This window comes from Atheta coriaria, unplaced genomic scaffold (genome assembly GCF_025399875.1).
Source record: "Atheta coriaria isolate IRGN ID8LTWV9N9 unplaced genomic scaffold, Caltech_Dcor_3.1 hic_scaffold_7_pilon, whole genome shotgun sequence".
NCBI classification, from domain to species: domain Eukaryota; kingdom Metazoa; phylum Arthropoda; class Insecta; order Coleoptera; family Staphylinidae; genus Dalotia; species Dalotia coriaria.
In genome coordinates this window covers 9,037,040-9,058,107 of record NW_027045449.1, presented here as the reverse complement: position 1 = coordinate 9,058,107, position 21,068 = coordinate 9,037,040, and the positions used below count along the sequence as shown (strand labels likewise).

Genomic DNA, 21,068 nt, shown 5'->3' with positions numbered 1-21,068 from the left:
CACACAAGCATAAATATTTAGGAGACAATTTGTGTAATAATTACAAAAGGGATTACATTTAAGATAATTTACAATACTTGCTAACAATCTGTTACAGGAATAGTTATTCTTCGATGTCAGACTCAGGTGCAAAATCCTAAAACAAACAAAAATTAGTCCTTCGAACATAGTAAATTTTGGGGGTCAATTTGTTGAACACAAAAGTTATTATGGAAAATGATAAAGAAATTATTACACAATCTGATAAATGGTCCTTCTACGATGTCGAAGACTCAGGTGCAAAATCCTAAAACCATCAAAAGGTAGTCCTTCGAACATAAAAATGCAATTTTGAGGGGGTCAATTTGTGAGATAATCACAAAAGTTATTATAAGGAAAGCTATTAAAAGGAAATTAATTACTTACAATCCTGATACCAGAATGGTCCTTCTACGATATCCGAACTCAGGTGCAAATCCTAAAACCATCAAAAAAATTAGTCCTTCGAACATAAAATGCAACTTTTGGGGGTCAATTTGGCGAGATAATCACAAAGTTATTATGGAAAATGATAAAAGAAATTAGTACTTACAATCGGCACCAGGAGAATGGTCCTTCTACGATGTCAGACTCAGGTGCAAAATCCCTAAAACAAGCAAAATTAGTCCTTCGAACGCCAAAAATGCAATTTTGTGGGAGGCAATCACAAAATGTCTAAAAGTAATTACTAGTGCAGAATGGTCGCTTCTACGATGTCAGACTCCAGTGCAAATCCCTAAAACAAAGCAAGAAATTAGTCCTTCGAACATATAAATACAATTTGAGGGTCAATTTGTGAGAGATAATCACAAAAGTTATTAAGGAAAATGATAAAAGAAATTTAATACTTACAATCTGATGCGAAAATGGTCCTTCTACGATATCACTCAAATTTTAAAGTTCCTAAAACCATAAAAAATAGTCTTCGAAAATAAAATGCAATTTGGTCAATTTGTGAGATAATCACAAAAGTTATTAAGGAAAATGATAAAGAAATTTAATACTTACAATCTGATGCGAAAATGGTCCTTCTACGATATCACTCAGGTGCAAAGTTCCTAAAACCATAAAAAAATAGTCCTTCGAAAATAAAAATGCAATTTTGGGGGTCAATTTGTGAGATAATCACAAAAGTTATTAAGGAAAATGATAAAGAAATTTAATACTTACAATCTGATGTGAAAATGGTTTCAACTATGCGATGTCGAACTCAGGTGCAAATCTCTAAAACCATCAAAAATTAGTCCTTCGAGAATAAAAATGAAATTTTGGGGGTCAATTTGTGAGATAATCACAAAAGTTATTAAGGAAAATGATAAAGAAATTTAATACTTACAATCTGATGTGAAAATGGTTCTTCTGCGATGTCAGACTCAGGTGCAAAATCTCTAAAACCATCAAAAATTAGTCCTTCGAGAATAAAAATGCAATTTTGGGGGTCAATTTGTGAGATAATCACAAAAGTTATTATGGAAAATGATAAAGAAATTCAATACTTACAATCTGATGTAAAAATGCTTCTTCTACGATGTCAGACTCAGGTGGAAAATCTCTAAAACCATCAAAATTAGTCCTTCGAACATAAAATGCAATTTTAGGGTCAATTTGTAGAGATAATCACAAAAGTTATTAGGAAAATGATAAAGAAATTTAATACTTACAATCTGATGCAAAAAATGAATTATTTCCTACGATGTCAGACTCAGGTGCAAAATCTCTAAAACTATCAAAAATTAGTCCTTCGAACATAAAAATGCAATTTTGTGGGTCAATTTGTGAGATAATCACAAAAGTTATTTGGAAAATGATAAAGAAATTTAATACTTACAATCTGATGTGAAAATGGTCCTCCTAGGATGTCAGACTCAAGTGCAAAATCCCTAAAACGCGTAAAATTAGTCCTTTGAACACTTAAAAAGTACGAATTTTAGAGTTAAATTTGTACCATAATCATAAAAGTTACTTAGGAAAATGAAAAAGTAGTTAAGTACATACAATCTGATACCAGAATGGACCTTCTACGATGTCAGGCTCAGGTGCAAAATCCCTAAAACCATCAAAAATTAGTCCTTCGAACATAAAAATGCAATTTTGGGGGTCAATTTGTACCATAATCATAAAAGTTACTTATGAAAATGAAAAAGTAATTAACTACATACAATCTGATACCAGAATGGACCTCCTGCGATGTCAGACTCAGGTGCAAAATCCCTAAAACCATCAAAAATTAGTCCTTCGAACATAAAAATGCAATTTTGGGGGTCAATTTGTACCATAATCATAAAAGTTACTAAGGAAAATGACAAAGGAATTAACTACTTACAATCTGATACCAGAATGGTCCTTCTACGATGACAGACTCAGGTGCAAAATCCCTAAAACCATCAAAAATTTGTCCTTCGAACATAAAAATTGCAATTTTGGGGGTCAATTTGTACGTTACCCATAAAAATTATTTAGGAAAAGGATAAAGGAATTAACTACTTACAATCTGATACTAGAATGGTCCTTCTACGATGTCAGACTCAGGTGAAAATTCCTAAAACAAGAAAAATTAGTCCTTTGAACCTAAAAATGCAATTTTGGGGGTCAATTTGTGAGATAATCACAAAAGTTATTTGTAAAGTGCGCAGTAAGTGCGCGTAAATGATGGATTGAACCGGTAAGTGCGTTTAAGTACAAACGCACCCTTTCATGCAAATTTTCGCGGGTTGCGGGTGGAATTCCTGCAACAAACAAATACCACCCTATGGAGAATTTAATTCAGCATCTCTAAACACCACACTGAAGTTAGTGAGCCGCCTAGATCGCGCGTAAACCCGAGAAAATACAAACATTTCACGAGAAAGGGTGAAAAATTCAACCTTTTATGCAGGTACCTAAGTGGAGTTCCTACGGTGCCCTGAACGCGAGTCCAGTTTTGCTATCTCGTAAGGTGCCTGAATGAGAGTCTTCTACCGCTAACAAATACCACCCGATGGAGAATATAATTCAGCATCTCTAAACACCGCGCTGAAGTTGGTAAAGGCAGCCGTCGCGCGTAAACCCGAAAAAATTCAAACATTTCACGAGAAAGGGTAAAAAATTCACCTTTTATGCAAATTTTTGTGGGTTGCAGGTCGAATTCCTGCAAGAAACAAATACCACCCGATGGAGAATTTAATTCAGCATCACCAGAGCGCCACACTGAAGTTAGTGAGCCACCTAGATCGTAAGCCCGAGAAAAATACAAACATTTCACGAGAAGGGTGAAAAATTCGCAGCACATGCAAATTTCGCGGGTTGCAGGCCGAATTCCTGCAACAAACAAATACCACCCGATGGAGAATTTCATTCAGCATCTCTAAACACCACGCTGAAGTTAGTGAGCCGCCTTGATCGCGCGTAAACCCGAGAAAATACAAACATTTCACGAGAAATGGTGAAAAATTCAACCTTTTATGCAAATTTTCGCGGGTTGCAGGGCGAATTCCTGCAACAAACAAATACCACCCGATGGAGAATTTAATTTCGCATCTCTAAACAACACGCTGAAGTTAGTGAGCCGCCTAGATCGCGCGTAAACCGAAAAGAAATACGAGCAACTACACGAGAGTACGAGTGAAAAATTCACCCTTTAATGCGAATTTTTGTGGGTTCCTACAGTTGCCCCTGAACACAGTCACTTTACCGCTATACTCGTAAGGTGCCCTGAATCGAGTCACTTCTACCGCTAACAAATACCACCCGATGGAGAATTTCATTCAGCATCTCTAAACACCACGCTGAAGTTAGTGAGCCGCCTAGATCGCGCGTAAACCCGAGAAAATACAAACATTTCACGAGAAAGGGTGAAAAATTCACACAATCAAATACAACCCAACTGAGAATTTAAAATTAAATCACATTTAAGTAGAGGGATACTAGACAAGATGAGATAAGCATGTTCGCAGCCATAACAAGACAAGATATCGTTCTAACCCGGCGTAAGCAAAGTCGATTTAACTGCACGGAAACGATAAATATAGAAATTATGCACCGTTTACCGTTCTTTTTCGGTTTCCACGCAGAACATTGTCCCCTAACAAAATACCGAACACCACGACAGATCTACCGTAATTAAACGAAATAATATCACAACAAGCATTGCAAGAGGGCTTCATGCTGCCTGTATCTCGCGACCGTGCAGTGTAAACAAGTTGATAGCACGCGGTCATCAAGCAATACGCACAAAAAACGCACAGAAAATTAACGGTTTTGTATATTCGATTCCCGATTATCTTCCAATAAAACAATAAACACGTCAGTAATAATGAAATACAATCAAATAAACACGATTTTCCTAATTACAAACTCAAAAACACAAGATAACAGCCGCGAAAAACATGTTCAACCCAACGAACGATCGGCACAAAACTGCGCTGAACACATCGCGCATCAGAGGCGGCACACGCCAACACGCGGTAATATTGCGCGCACGCCGCAATAAATCGCGCACAATTTGCAACAAACAACAACAAATCCATCCATGCTACATATTAAAGTCAACTGAAGAACATACCCCAGGTATTGTCACATATGCACATAGAAACTATACAGCCACTTGCGACAGTACTAAATATATGCAAATTCGAACAAACTATAAAAGTCGTGCAAAATATAACAACAACAACGATACGACAGTTTATGATAAGAAAGCAAGAGATGCGCAAAGCCGGCGCGTCGATGCACAATACATGCCATCAAAACTGAACTAAAATATGCTGCATGAAGAGATTGCAACGCAACACAAAAAAGTTGTTTATACACAAACGCAGAATATAAAAATTAAAATAAAAACAAACTGTCTGTAACTCAATCAATGTAAAAGTTAAAAGATACTTACGCCAGTAGGATGGGTAATCCTAATAATTCCGCATCTTTAGGCGTCGCGCTGAAGTTACTGAACCGCCGAGGTCGCGTGTAATCCCGAAAAAATACAAACATTTCACGAAATCGGGTGAAAAGTCACCCTTTTATGCAATACACACTGACAATAACAATGCTACAGTCGTATACGTCTGGACCCAACAGAGACCGGCACGAAACTGGCCACAAGCAACGAACAACAGTTTATGATAAGAAAGTAAAAGCAATGCGCGTTGACGGCACGCGACCTTGCGCGCGAATTGCATTTAGCACGTTACCTGCGATAAAAACGAAACTAAGATGCGGCAACGTGCGGCGTGAGGGGATGGCAACGGCGATACATTGGAATGCGATAAGAAAGTGTATATTGTGTACAAAACAAACACAATTCTCGTGTTGAATATTCACGTTTGCCGATAAATATAGAAATAAACAATACAATTCTATTTTACGATTTTTAGTTCATGCTAGTGCCATCTATGAATGATGCAGATAGTAGTCTAGCAATATATATTATTAAAAGTATACAGAAACAAACTAAGTAGAGATATAGGTTTAGGATATTGGGAATTAAGTAATATCATTGAATGTTTCGTTTACAGCAGGTTTATTTAATATAATATTTGTCAGAAGCAGCCAATAAAAGCGTCGAAAACGGCACTATAATTCTGCACCAGTATACTGTCCTTATCATACAATTAATACTTTAGTCATTGCATCTTGATTTATGGGTATTTGCGTTTAATAATTACTAAACATGTCTACCGCTAGTCGTTACGCATCGATTACAATCTGCACTTTACATGTTAAATTGATTATCTTACAATAAACTCTCTTTGGTTCACAATCTGATGTTTTTGCCATTGTCACAAGTTCATCATCAAGTACCCTAACATGTGTAGCCTCTTTTGATTCCTTAATTTTATCGCACCACCAACTATTCCATTAGTATATACATCCTTTACATCTATAAACAGCACGACTATTGATTGACATAACTTTGTTGGAATATAATACTAGCTTATAACATAGAGATGTTTATTTGAAGATTATAGTTTAGGATGCTCGTAGTTCGTAAATAAATTATATCGACATAATAGTCATTATATGTATACGTAATTGTACATTAAGATAAATTAGTAGAAAATAATTAGAATAACTATAATTCATTTGACCATTCAATTGTGTATGATAACACAATTGCATTCTACGTTCGTCTACTACAAGACAATATCACATTAACTGTATGTACTCCGGATGATCAATGCGTTACAATAAAAGTTTATTGTTTGTGGGGCAATTAATTGTAATTAATACCAACATTGTTAACTTGGAGATCACGTCAAAACGCTTCAAAGTTTATCACTGAAGCATTTCTTGAGATATGAATTTTAAAACAAAATAACCACTACAAATAGAGAGAATTCAAATGTTTAGAAAACACTTAAAGCTTGAAGCATTTTACGAGTACATTTGTTTAATTCAGAGCATTGTTGCATTTAGATATTTGTACACTTCCAAAACGTACTCATTGAATTCTGTAATCTCATATGTTCGAATACTAGTGCCTAGCTAGTACACCTCAACAAAAAAGAACTCTATGAACATTGATATGAACATAATCATAACTTCCTCAATTGTAGAATCACAAATAAATTGCTTTTGTTCAGTCGTGTCAGTCGTTGTCGTCTCGATGGCAACGTTAAGTTCTTGCGATGAATCGATTACCATTGCGCCGCACCGTTTGTGCCATTAAGTAGCTGGTCGCGTTTTCTGCGATCGCGCCACGAGGGTCGCGATTGTCTACGACGCCAGGATCTGCAATCATAATCTCTTTATAATAATTCATACAAATAAATACGTACATGCAGGATTCAATTAAATATACCAACACCTATGATACATACAACTAAGTAACACTTAAAATAAAATGGTTGATGATTGACCTAAACAATACTCACTTTGGTATCTTAATTAGTCTACTGTGACGATCATTATAGGACCTGTGAGTGGACAATGGCAGAGTTCTCGCCGCTAATTTACACACACAAAAATTACAATGAGTTAGTATTTCCACAAGATGAGAATGATCAAGGTGTTAAATACGAAATGAAAATGTTATGTACGTAAATACAATGAGAATATTAATGGATGCAAGCAGACAACTAGAGGCTAAAGCAATTTTACGCCCAAGGATATACACAATATTGTTTTACTTCAAGTGCCTACCGTTAAAATCTTCAACTTTACGCCTTCGTTGAGGTTGTGGTAAAAATGGCGCCATACCATTCACTTTGTATCTTTGCGGAAAGGACCCAACAGTACAACTTCGTCCTTTGCAGGCCATCAGTTCCATCAATTGGTCATGTAGATAACTCTTTTCTTCAGGACGTAACTGCTCAAAACGATTCGTCAATTCGAAAGGATCTATAAGAAGATTATCAACATGATAACTGTAAGTCACATATGATTTTGCATTTAGAAGTTTATGTCTTACCAATTCTTAAATTATAAAATGTCTTGAAACCAGTGACAAATTCACAATAAAGTAAATTATGCGTGGCGTTGATTGTCCGTACGCAATTGTACGTGTTATTGTTGGCGTTCATACAGAAGCAAAAAGGCCCGGAAGTCCACAGCGGTGCCGTGCGCCAATGGTCGTTGTCATGCCGGAAACAATGAATCTTCTCCGTGAGACATTCTTTCTCAAGCTGGGCTTTCTTGCGCATTTTCCGCGCCTTCTTTTTCATGCGTTCCTCTTTCTGTCGCCTGCGAGCTTCTCGCGCAACTTCTCTATCATCTTTTTCGACTTCTTCTTGATCTTCCGGGGCGCACAAGCAGTAATCGTCCTCCTCTGGTTGGCTAGTGGTCGTTAGTGGTCTTCTTGTGCTTGTGGTCGTAGTAAGTACTTCAGTAGTACTAGAAGTAGCTGAATTGTCTTCGTTATCACGATTTGCAGATGGTGTGACTGATTGTGAGGCTGTTGAAGTTGATGTATTAAAATAATCATCATCGAATGTTGAAGATTGTACGGCATTGGTTGTGCTGGTAACAGTTGTAGAAAATGGCGTTGTGTTTGAAGGTGGTAGGCGATGTCGATGCCTATGATTATGATGGGAGGTAGGAAGCCTTGATTCGTTGGTCGCGTTTGGCAGCAAGTGGTGATTCTTACGCTTTTTATGATGTAGCTGTTCGCCTGCCTCTGGATGCTTCTTACGTTTCCGTTGTCCCACATCAAAAATGTCAAACTTGACGGTTGAATACTCGGGAATATTAACCAAACGGGAATCAAAATGTCCGACCTGTAGGTTATTGTTCACGGTAACCAAATCAGTATGATCGGTAGTGTTTCCCAACTCATCCGTTTCCGTAATCGGCTTCGTGTGTTTCAAATGGCGCCGAATTTCTTTCAGATTCTCCAGTAGTTGTTTGTACTTTTGTATTTCGTTGTCGACGCGTTCCCGCGACTTGCGCCAGGACTTGCGATCGTGGAAGATCACCGTCGAGCAATTCATGTGCCCGTCCGGCATAAGCTCGCATCCGGGGATAGTTTCGGAGATCTTGTTAGTGTCCAAGTTGATTTTTATCGATTGCTCCTCAGGCAGGGAGGCATTGACGGCCTCCAGGCCACTGAGCTTCGACTGGATGTTCTCCATCACGTTTTCCACGTGACTGAGCGTATCTCGTTTGTCACGGTGCGTCAGCCGATGAATCTTGAACTCGTCGAGCATACCGAATAAGATTTCCTCTAGCTCAGGTGCCTCTACATCACGCTTGTTCCGCATTCGTAGAGCACCACTTCGCTTTCCTTGCGTACCAAAACTCTGCGAAAATAAAAACCAAAAAAGATGTCAAATAGATTTGATTGATGATTTAATTCTTATAACTCACCGGCATTGTTCTGTAGACAATCCCCATTTTAGTAAGACACGCGCATTTCTTCGAAACACCCGATTGCAATTTGCATTTGTGTTTCCGCCACCGGCCATGCTCCAATTGACAATACCACTTCTGCCCCATCTTGCATGGCTGCTGCCAATTCTGCTGGATGCATTCTATTTCCAAACGCTGCGACTTTGGCATCGACGGAAGCCTGGGGACAGGCAGCAGTTGATTGTCCAATTGCTGCGCCTCCTCCTGCTCGCTCCCATCCTCATTTGCATCCAGCGCATCGTCGTCATCTTCGTTATCCAGCTCCGCATCGCTTTCGCCCGAAGTGCGATCCGCGTCGGGATCGTAAATATCCTTCGGCGTCGTGGCTGCGTTCGCCGTGCTGGAACTGGCACTCATTGCGGGAGAATAACCGCCCGGAGTTTCCGTCGTAAAAAGCTCAGTGCCGCGCGGCACGCTCGTGGACGCATTCATCATATTCGCCGCGAACGAATACTTGTGCGCCGAGTCGTGGACTTCGCGCCGGCCCGAGCTTTCAATGAGGAACGTGTCGGCCCATTTGACTCGTTTGCGCTTCGTGTTCAGGAAAAGCGGAAGCACCGAGCGTCCGTCCATGTGCGCCGGCTGTTCAACGCCGGCAATGTCCAAAAACGTCGGCGCTAGATCTATGTTCAGCACAATGTCGTCGACAACAGAGCCAGCTTCCACACCGGGACCCCGTACCAGGAACGGCACACGGACGTCGAATTCAAAAGGAAAACTTTTCCCCTATAAAAAGTCACATTCCAGCAAAGTTTTTGCCAACCGCATAAATTTTGATACAGTAAAATGTAGTTTACTCACTTTAATCAGACCGAATTGCCCTAGATGGTATCCATGGTCCGACGTGTAAACGATGTAAGTGTTGCGCAATTCCCCGAGCACATCCAGCTCCTGAACGACGCGCTGGACGGCCGCATCGACAGATTGCAGCGTTTGCAGTCGCTTGGTCATTAGCAAATCGGTGAACTCCCTGTGTATCGGCTTCATCTTGTTCGTCACCTGAAGTATCCATTGTTTATCCAGATTTGGCGCATAGTCGTATGACGGCGTGCTGGAGCAGGGAACAAATAACCGCCATTAGCGACACGCAACAATGCCAACAATAAGAATCATCAAAGTCCGCACCGAAACACAATCGTTGATTGTTGTTGCGAATCCGCAGGAATGCCACAGTTTACGATGTGACACTTAACATAATTTAAACGAGTACGATTGTGGCATACAATTTATTTGTATGGGGTTGACTGAATTCGGCTTAATTCCAGCTAAATTTGTATTTCATTAGGGACTTTACGAGGCGAGGCGTGAGTAAAATACAGCGCGCGATCGAACACGGATGCGAAAAGTTTGCAAAAAAGCAAAGTTTATATAATGTGTCTAACGAAAAACATTTGCAGCCTTCTTTTGCTCGCGTTTTTTCGGCCGCTGATGCGCGACTTTTTGCGTGGGGAAGCAAAGTCCGTGGTATTTTATTTTAAAAGCTTTTTCCGATAATAGACTCCAGCGGGGTGAGGAAAAATCGAAAAACTCGTGTGAAAGCCTTTCAGGAAGTAAATACAACGTACAAGGGTTGAATATTTAACAAATATGCTTTTCGGAATTTCAATAGAGTTAAAATATCAACAAAATTTCAAAACTGGCGCCTCCACCAAAAATTTTATGTAATCTGTAATAGGAAGGTCGTTTACCGACAAAGTATAGCTATTAAAAGAAAATAACTGCGTCTAGACACGACTTAAATTCCTATAGATTGCGTTTTTATCATCATCGTATACTTGTTATTGTTGTCAAATTCATTTGAGATAAAAACCAACAGGAAGCATTGTAATCGACAAACAAAAAACGTAAAAAACAGAAGGAAAGAAAAGTTACTGCAATCTTTCAACTTACTGATGCGTGGTGACGTTAAAGAAGAGATGCGAATATTGTGGCGCTGAATCTTCCGGTCCGTGTGGCGCTGGGAAAGACATTGTCAACATGACTGGTTTGTTCACATTGTTTTTTTTCGATTGTCGAAGAAAGGCGATCGAGTCGTTCGCAATAAGATCCGTATAGTAATCCTGCAAACAAAAACGATTTTTATTTTAAAATCAAATATTCGCCGGCGGAAATAAGCGAGAATATTTAATATCCTGAAATTGAATTAATCTAAATATAGCACGAAGAAAATCGAAATCAATCCGGCGTACAAAGTTAAAATAGTCGCGCTTATCATTAAATTAGATCTTCGATGTGCCACATCTCAAACTGTGTGTAAATCGAAAGGGTTGAAGAGGAGGAAAAGGTGCGAGCGCAACCTGCGAAATTTTATTTCAATTAGCGTGCGCCGCCGTCATTCAAGCGAATGTGCAAGCAAAGAGCGATAATGCGCGGATCCGCAGAGTACCAAGCACCGACTTCCGACGCTCGAATAGTTCCAATGTTAATTAACTTCTATTTTAAGGATTCATTAACCATTAGAGCTCAAAGCGCGCACACAATGCATAAAATGCTATAATTACAAGCGGGCCTCTCTATCATCTACTAGTAGATTCGAGCGCAGCATCGCGTACTCTTAGATTTTTGCAGGTTGGTGCACTTAAACGTGGTTTTGCTGGAGGTTGTGGGATAAAGGAAAGGCAAGAAAATGAAAATTTCAAACCGCAGCCCCGACGGGCCGGTATCGTTAAGTTTTTACGATCGTTCGCTCGCAATTACGCGAGCGTACACATTACCCGTCTCTTATAGCTGATAATTATATTATGTTTTTAATTATGCAATACGACCTACGGGTTTTATTTACGAATCGCGCTGGCCTCGCAATTTCGCGCTAAATAATAAACGATTGCGAGTTTATTGAAATTCCTCGACGTCAAAGAAGATGCGCTCTGCACGGTTACTTCTTGCAATTGCAGGGAATTGCAACTAAATGAAATAGTCTTCTGGTTTCGACGAAATAAGAAATTAGTCACTGCCACTCATGACAGATGCTTAGAAATTGCAGTTCACACTACGAGGTGTTTAGTAAACTAAATAAACTTTTTTTTTCACATCTATTAATCAAGCAAATTCCTCGTAATTCTATTAAAATGACAGTTAAAGTGTTGCAAGACATTAAAGTGGACATTAAACTGAGTGAAGTTTAACGCTTAATTGTGTACGCGATTTCGTCATTTGCACAAATTGATAATACGCATTAAACTTTATTAAAACGAATGTGCATCGCATCGCTAGTGGTTAACCAATGAAAATGGATGTCGAGTGAACTTAAACGTGGACAATTAAACGAAACGGCCAGCCACATGCGCCCGGACGTCGAAAGTTTAATCGCCGCCATCAACCCCGGTTTGAGATATGACCATGACGCGCCAGGGGGCGCTCGCGAATGCAAAACAATTAGTTTTGACGCAACACGCAATTTTCCACCTTCCTTCCGCTGAAATTCCCGACTCGAAATAGTTGAAGATGAAGGAAGTTTCGTGTCCAGCAGCAATTAACGCCGCGACACTTCTCAGGTGCGCACAGATACCAATACGAAACGACATCCGGTTGTCTCAACCCCGTGATATAAGGTGGTCACTTATCAACGTAACTAGTGACAATATGAGACGACTAACGACGCGCAGCAATGCGAGGCAAGACGTCTCGCTTAAAAATCAATGGTTAATGTCATGCATACCAAGAAGACACACGTTCCCAGGAAGAAAATAATGAAACCGTGAGGTCATCCTTCAAACCGAGGAGTGGAGTGTTAAGGTGATAAAAATCCTGTCGTGACTTACCAACTCTATCTATATTTCATTGCTAAATCTCAATCGCGTGAACAGAAAACATTAAACATTTTTCTATTTTCGTTAATTTAACATGACAAAACATTCGAGGAAAATTAATCTTCATTTTTAAGGTATTTCAGACATTTCGCGATGCAGATTTATATATTTTGAGAATAAACGCTGATGATACACTCCTTTAAACCTTTGGCAAAAGTTAAAGGTGAGCCTCTTCAGCTATAAATTCAACGTACGTAATAAATGTAATAATCTCGTAATGGACGAAGAACATGCATGGCAATATATTTATATACCGAGTCATTGCCATTATTGCCATTAGAGTGTAATAATTTTGATGATGATAATGACTAGAATATAACATGGGTAGCTATCAAGCAGGAAGAAGTTAAAATTAACAAACGCATTAAAAAAGTGTGTGTATTGGGTTGCATAAGGTTAATAAACGTTGCCTACCTTGCTGTACTCGGCGCCGTGTTTGATCTTCTTGCCGTTCATGTTGATCGAATAATTGTAGTACTTCGAGTTCATGATCAGCCCGCCCCATTCTCGCCAACCAGGCGGGATGTACGAACCGTTGTATTTGTTCAAGTATTTACCAAAAAAGCCTGCAACAAAACAATCACTTTAAATTTACAACCACAAAAAATATACTATGTGTGTTAATAAAGTTGCCTATAGATTAAATGGACTTTCTTTTATTTTATACTTATTGTAAATAATTAGTTGTCGAATCGGATAAAATCGCCGAAAGTATGTTCTCACGAGTGAATATCAAAGTCCGTTACAGTTCTCACACTCGGGACCGAGAAGGACGTCGCCGGCCGGACTCGTTTTGCATCTTTTTATAATACATTGTTGCTATACGAGTTGCGTGCGCATTTGTTGTTCGTTTTGTTCGGCGCGTTTGCGGTCCGCTTTTGATTACAGAAAAAAAGTCGCGCATATATCAGATGTTATTCGGAGAGTATGTTCGCATTATGTGCACATGCTCTTCGAGTGGAGGAATGTTAAATGGATTATGCTCCAATGATCTGCGCGACGACGCACATAATTCGCGATCGTTGGTCCTCGACTGCGAGAGGGCCATGAACAGCATCATGATCGGTCGTATATTACATAGTTATGATTAGTGCGATCGTTATAAATAAATACGCGTCTCTTCACTCGGGGATTGCAAATTGTTGAGAGGTTTTCAATTTGTTAAATGGGCGCAAAATGCACAATGCGCATGCGCAAGAAATGACAAGTGCATAATAATCATAATACACTTAAAACAGAGTGTTGAACTGTTGGAAATGATTCAGAGCGTATTACTTGGTATTTTAATGATGTAACATTAATTTTCACACTTAAGAAATGTTAGGGAGGCTTTTGCAGTATCAATAAATACAAATTAAACAAAATGTTCTTGTGGAGCAGGCAATTAGGCAAATGCTCACATCATCTTTCGCCTGCGCCTGCCAGTTACATGGCGATTTACATGCGCGTAGGTGTCGCACGAGACAACCGACGACGATTTCCTCTGTGGCCCACGTTCGCTTCTTTTTGACTTTCATTAAATTACACAAACGAACGCGATCTATTAGCGCGAGCCGACGCGATGTCTAGCGGCGCGCAGACGCTATTCAACATAATTTGAATAATGACGCGCCGAGCCATGCGTGGCGAGAGCATTTTATTGGCTTTTTATTGTTAATAATTAGAGAAAAAAGCAGATAACAATGGGAGTTATTGTTACACATGTGATGGATATGGGTATGGCCAGTGCGGACAACACTACCAACGCAAACAAAACGAAAACACTGTGGTATTATTTCATACCTATGATAAATTATGCTAAACGATGTTTGCCAGGAAATGAATTGCAATGTGAGCTTGATTACTCAACAAGAAGAGCCATTAAAGACTAAACTGCAAATACACATTCGGAATTTCATCACGTACATCGAAAAACAAACAAAAAATAACCAAAATTGGGAATTTACGCTGGTTGGTATTTGTTTACTCTTTGTTAATTATTCTTGTAAAAATGCCGGTAAATATTGCTTGAAGTCTAAATATGAATTCCGCGTCGCTCAGTTGTATTCACTTGTGTTATGTTTAAATGATTTTGTTGTAACGCAACGTGCACCCCAACAAATTAGCTGAAAAATCGTGCTTAAGTTATAGAAATTTGCATTGCAATTTGTAGAGATGTTGGGATCATAATTACAACAATATTTCAAATGTTAACATCAATGTCATGTCTTTGAAAAAATATTCTAGCTCATAATTGCTTGAAATGAAAATATTTTCCGTTGTTACCCAAAGGAAATTGATGTAAATCAACAAAATGATAGAAATTTCGCCGTTATATGAAGTTTTATAATGTTAAAACAGATATCTTCTTATTTTGCTTTTATTTCTTTGAATTATTCGCGACGCAAAACACGAAAATATTATGCTTCGAGAAATAACAGTAGTGCATGATTTCATAACAAAACCGCCTTCAACACGCGCGTATAATTTGCCGCTGCTACTAGAGAGTTTTTTCCATGCATTATTATTGCCAGAGTCCAAGCATCTCGGAATCTGTGCGTTCATTTATTTATGTTTCTTGCTCGCGAGGAGATTACCCACGCGATGGCCACTCGCCGCCAGTAACTCATCTACTCTTATTATATATTTTTTAATGCCCAAATCAAAATAACTATCTGTTGATGTGATGCGATTCTTTTTCGAGTATGATTATTATTCTAACATTACCAGCGTATGACTATGTATGGCTGCGGATTGTCGTTTGTGCGCAAATTGCAGATGCGAATGAGTCAGCCGAGACATACAAGAATCCGAAATGTTATTATATCGTGAGGATAATGGGTTAATTGCAATTCAGCCGCGAGGCGTTTCTTGCCGCAAAAAGCACTACTTGAACTTGAAAAACGCGGACACGTGATGAAAAAATTATCGTATTAAGGCTGGAAACAAAAGCAAACAAATGGTTTGATTTCTAAGAAACTAAGACTATATTAATATTAGTATTATGACAACAATTAACGATGTGATCACAGTTTTTTTGTCAGGAACCCGGACATTTAAAATATGTGACCTACTTGAATTTTTGTTTTAGTGCACATGTTCAGGGACATAATTGTTTATAATTATTTTGCCATGATTGGAATAAAACAGCCTTTATAACAGACGAAAGTTCAACATGTCTTATGTTCAAATAACGCATAATAAATGAGAAATACGCTTTCGTACCTCTCAAAAATTCAACGGAGAAATCAACGTATGTAAGCGCAACGCAATGTTTAATGTTAATGCAAATGCGAGTTCAAAAGGACAATAACTGCACGTATCGAGCAGAACAATATAATTTACGAAAACGTGCATACTTGTTACTGAATACTGTAAAGTTGCCGTTGCATATTGTACAACTAACTAAACGTGATTTTGAAATAGAAAAATTGCAAAAGTTTGTTAGCGTTTTTGAGCAGTTCTAAGCCCTTAAGAGGAATGAAAATATATTATAAGGAAGCACAACTTCTCCTTAACATGTTACTAAAATGATTCTAAAGATTGGACAGCTTAAACAAAAGATACAGGGTGTTTTCTGCAGTATGTTAAGGAAATTTTCTTAAAAAATATTTAAATATTAAAAACTTTGGTTACATTTTTGAGACTGTTCTGAGTTATTAATTAAAGTGTATTGCACAGCAAATGAAAGAACAACTCTTCTCCTATAAGATGTTGAAGAGATAGTTAAGAAGAGACGCTTCAATCTCAAGATACAGAGTGTTCTTTACCGCGTGTTTTGGTGAAATACTTAAAGTGAGAGGCATAGAAAACAAGTAGAAAACTATAAAATTTTGAATACTAAGTTAAAATTTAGACTTCCAGACGGGATATACAGGATGTTTCCAAATAATTTGTCACTAGAATTATGTGAAAATATGAAATCTAATACTGTTTCCTTATCGCGAAAGTAACATAAGTGCTTTTCTGTATAAATAATTGAAATTCGAGTGCATTGAAAAGATTTATTATTTGCGTGATTGACAGCTTAATAAAATTCCGATCGCCGTCCACACACAGCGTCCACACTTTAATTTCATTTTCCAAGAACAACTTGACGTTTCTTTTATTACCATCCTCATTTGCGTTCTCAGCCGCACTGCCGCTGCCATTCTCGGTACATTTGAGTTTTAATTAAAACTTTTCAAGGAAAAAGTATCAACTTACAGGTATAGGCCTCAACCACGTGCGCGGCACTCGTGCCATACTTCAACTACTACACAATGAAAATAAGTTAAAACATGTAAAATAGAATTTAATAACATGCGATGCTTCTTGTTGCATCCGCCGCGCTGCCTACAACAAAAAGAAGAGAGCGGTAGGTTGAGTAGGTTGAGAACGAGGATGCACACGACGACGACGACGACGACGTTGTCGTGATTATTTATGCCGATTTTCATTGCGCCATAAACGCGACGTTTATAAATGTTTAATAACGTCGCGCTTTGTTGCATAACGACGCATAAATCTATGCTAACTATTCGAGAGGTTTTAAGGTGAATCGTAAAGTTTTCTCGTAGTGAACGCAAGGTAGCAGCAAGTCTGCTAACAAAAGGTTGGGATGTTCGGAAGTAGGTGTATGAGCAATGGTGAATTATAGTCAAATCTACGAGTATGTGTACAAAGGAGGCGTACTTGAAAATGAATTTAGGCGATGCACCTGCTTGCTACACATGAAGAGAAACAAAAACGTTATTTATTACAATGCATTTCCTTTCTAGAAAAATACAATGTAATAAAATAATCATAATAATTTAGTTTTAGTTAATTTTCTGAAAAAATCTCCTCCCAGTGACTAAAACCCGTGATTAATGTACTTTAGTCACGTCTATGTGTAAAGTACCACTTTTTATGTCTCAAAACCATGAAAAAACTAGCGATTTGATGATAAAAGTAGGAAAAAATATTTTTTTAAACCAAAATACTAAATTTAGTTTAAAATTAAAAATATTACCATCGTAAAACTATGCAATTGAGTAAAGTGCAGGTGAAAATTTCGACTAAAAGTGCCCTGAACGTCGCTGAGTGTATCATTATGGATTTGAAGATACGCACGAAACACGGGAAACCTTTCTGAGCCGCAGCCGGAAAACTGGGTTGAATTGAGCACCACTAGGCGACGTCCTAAATAAGCCAACTATCTGCCCACTCGCGACACAAAGAAAACAAGCATAACAAGCATAATTCAAACGAGCAACGAGCATACTCGTAAAAATGAATTTTAATTCTCTCGCATTCATTGCGTAAACAAATTTGGGCACCGTGATAATCCCGAGACCAAGTATGGTCTTGGTCATATACCATATTCGTAATTAAGCGAGAACCATTAAAGGAAATCCAACTAAATTACTAGTCAATTAAAACTCTTAAAACTCCACTAAGCAGTTCACTCCTAAAATGTGTCAGTTCAATCAGTGTTGGCGTATAGAAATACTCATAGAAATCTCCGCTGTTGTTGTTGTTGATTTTAATTATCCAGGTACCGTTGGCAACACCAACTCTAGCTAATGAATGAATCGAGTTTTCGGCTTAAACTGTCGTCTCTGGCTCGAGTTTCACTCATTCATTTGTCCACTCAAGCGTACGTTCATTCATCTATTTGTTTCTCCATTCAACACGCGTCGACATTAATATGAAGCATGATAATGATAGCGTAGGTGGGCGAGTGAAGAACACAAGCAAAAAGATGAAGAAGATGAATGCGGCCATGTGGGCTGTGTGTGATTCCACGGTTTTTACGATTGTGGGCTTCACACTCCCGAAGTGCTCCAGCATCATCTTCACATCAAAAAACATCAAACCACGCAGAACGCACGCAAATAAACACACAAGACGCCGGAGTTAAAAAGTTACGATTCTATTCCAGTGCCAGTGAAGAAAACATCGAGATCGTCGCTTGATTAAGGCAAGAACTAAAGGTGCAGGAATTTCGGATGCGTGTAAAAGTCTCGGGAGGTGTTTGTTACGTCGAAAACGTTCAATTACAGATGGTACTTTACGCGCTTTTTCCCTTCAGCGAGTTAACGAGGTTTTAATCGACATAGGCGCGTAGAGAAATTCACTTTGAAGTGAATCTATTTGTTTTTATAGACGTGTTTAAAAATACTAGTTTAGGGTTATGTTTTACTTGCTACTCACCAGTTCTATATCCAGCGTTGGATAAATACGTAGCAAAGGAACGTGTTTCGTGGGTTGCCTGCCAGTTGGTACTCGAGCAGTTGTCATTGTTGGTGAAAACCTGATGATTATGCACGTACATCCCGGTTAGAAGAGAAGACCTCGACGGGCAACACATCGGTGTTGTAACATACGCATGTCGAAATTCAGCGCCATGCGCCCTAATCGACTTCAAAGTCTTAGGCATGAAATTCAACGATCCCAACTCAACATCTTGATCATCAGTTAAAATCAAAACAATGTTGGGTTTGTTGCGTGATTGATACTGTTGGTTGGGTTGCAGCTTCGGTCGACTGCGCGTCCTCTGGTGAGCACTGCTGGCACTATCATTCCAACAGTTTATGTTTATCACGCAAAACGTTAACAACGCCAATGCGTACAGCAACTTTACACAATTTTGATACATTGTTTATTAAAATATTTAAAGTATGCTTAGTTTAAAAGTGGAATCATCCTGTTGAAAACCTGTAACAATAAAATATATTGTTAGAATAAACGTAGGTAATTCATTAAATTTTATTAGACTTAATAAAAGCACAAATAGGTGCGCATATGTAACAATATTAGTAACAAATAGAATAAATAATAAGCGAGTTGAATATTTATCGCGATCATTTCGATGTAAAGCGGGCTGTTTGGTCCAGAATTGCACAATACGCGCGTGTAAATTTAATAAACACTATTTGCAGGGACGCTGTGCGCCGGGGTTGAGAATGCGCCGTCAACTTTACGGCCGCGTGTCGCATTAAATTGGATTTGCTATAAATAGCGATCGAAATAAAAATAGAAATAAATACGCATATTTCGCACACCGCGCGCTCAAAATGCAAATTGTTGTTGTACGTTTGCACTCATGTCGCGCGCTTTTCGTTAGTTTTCAAAACATTCAATCAGAACCGCACTTAATATCACACATTAAAAAAATTTAATAAAATTTTAAATATTTTTTTCTATTTCTACTTTGAAATCGCCGGTTTTGAAGCCCAAAAATGCAACTTTAAATACGGCCTGCCAAGGCCGTGACTAAAGTACTTTATTCACTTGATATTATTAAATCCGTCCCTGTATAAATTATTTATTCCACCCATTAACTACGTAATATGTTTATGAAAAAAACTAGATGAAAATTTATACGAAATTGAAATTAAATGCATAAATTAGCGCAATGTCATTATTGATAACGCTCCTTGGCTTCGCCTGCAATTAGACGCCGAGTGGTAATTATTATCGGCTGCAGAAATGTTATTACGATGTTAATGATGCGTTGTGCAGTGCACTTTCGCACTTAACTCGCACTCGTGATTCTAATATTGTAATTATCAGATTCGTAAAAGATTAGATCGCGAGCAAATCGAAGTTTTCTTTATCTCACAAAATGACAACAAAAAACTGATTGGTGTCCAACGAAATATATTTATTATAAGTCAGGCAAATGACTATAATCTCCGTGAACGGCTGTATTTAAATATATTCCTAATTTGAATAAATTAGCACGTTTATTGCGTTTATAATGAAACCATTCGACTTCCTCATTGATGTCATTATCATCTCCTGAGCAAATATTTTCGTTAGGTATTTTTAATTATTTGATAATATATATGCAACCAATATAACAAATCTAAAATTAAATGACATCCTGGTTGCCTACATTAAATATTTTTTATTTCCAGGTTCTTTAACGTAGTAATAATCAATTAAAACAATTAGCGTCGATGATATCAATAAAGAAGACACGCGGAATGCGAAGTTAAATGGTAAATACTCGCGCGATAAAAGCGATAAGCGCATGGAATGACAATCACGTAAATTTCCGTGCGCACAATCACAGCAATTGCATATGTATCGCGAAGAATTGCTTTTCGCTGGCAGCGATTTCAATTGCACGCCGATCGCATTATTTAAAACGAGATTAAATTACCGAGCTCATTATGCACGCTCGGCTTGACGACTCTTGCCGTGCATTTCAACGATTGAAATGAGACGATAATGCGCACTAATACCAACTAATGCATGCACATAAACTCTAATCTCGCCTAGTGTGTTAAATATCAAATTGTAAACTCTACAAATGTCGAATCCATTTCAAAATATACAAAATGATAGCTGGAAGTTTAAAAATAACAACGATTGCTAATGAGTTTGGAATGTCTATGATTAATATTGCTATTTTTAATGAATTTATAATTTATGCTAATGTATATCAACACAGATCATAAAATATGAATC

General features: G+C 38.2%; 1 protein-coding gene and 1 long non-coding RNA gene across 7 annotated transcripts; both read right to left on the bottom strand.

The window, feature by feature from the left end:
• Positions 1 to 590: 590 nt before the first annotated feature.
• On the bottom strand, positions 591 to 2,558 carry LOC135795643 (uncharacterized). 5 transcript variants are annotated; one of them, XR_010549107.1, is made up of 8 exons: positions 2,507 to 2,558; positions 2,342 to 2,393; positions 2,178 to 2,229; positions 2,014 to 2,065; positions 1,847 to 1,898; positions 1,519 to 1,570; positions 1,355 to 1,406; positions 1,032 to 1,098 (listed from the first exon to the last, which is right to left on the bottom strand). It is a non-coding gene; the product is annotated as an uncharacterized lncRNA (long non-coding RNA). The 5 variants fall into 5 exon arrangements; XR_010549106.1 differs by lacking the exons at positions 1,032 to 1,098; positions 1,355 to 1,406 and adding an exon at positions 591 to 625; XR_010549109.1 differs by lacking the exon at positions 1,519 to 1,570.
• A 2,937-nt stretch (positions 2,559 to 5,495) lies between these two features.
• Positions 5,496 to 19,299, bottom strand: LOC135795791 (extracellular sulfatase SULF-1 homolog). Of its 2 annotated transcripts, XM_065307575.1 has the most exons (9): positions 18,804 to 19,299; positions 13,062 to 13,213; positions 10,729 to 10,898; positions 9,640 to 9,889; positions 8,797 to 9,564; positions 7,403 to 8,729; positions 7,135 to 7,332; positions 6,867 to 6,939; positions 5,496 to 6,723 (listed from the first exon to the last, which is right to left on the bottom strand). In XM_065307575.1, exons 1-9 carry the CDS (start codon positions 19,246 to 19,248, stop codon positions 6,630 to 6,632), a joined length of 3,477 nt encoding a protein of 1,158 aa, XP_065163647.1. In that variant the 5' UTR covers positions 19,249 to 19,299; the 3' UTR covers positions 5,496 to 6,629. The 2 variants fall into 2 exon arrangements, with proteins under 2 accessions (XP_065163647.1, XP_065163648.1); XM_065307576.1 differs by lacking the exon at positions 6,867 to 6,939 and having other exon boundaries at positions 18,804 to 19,297.
• Positions 19,300 to 21,068: the final 1,769 nt, after the last annotated feature.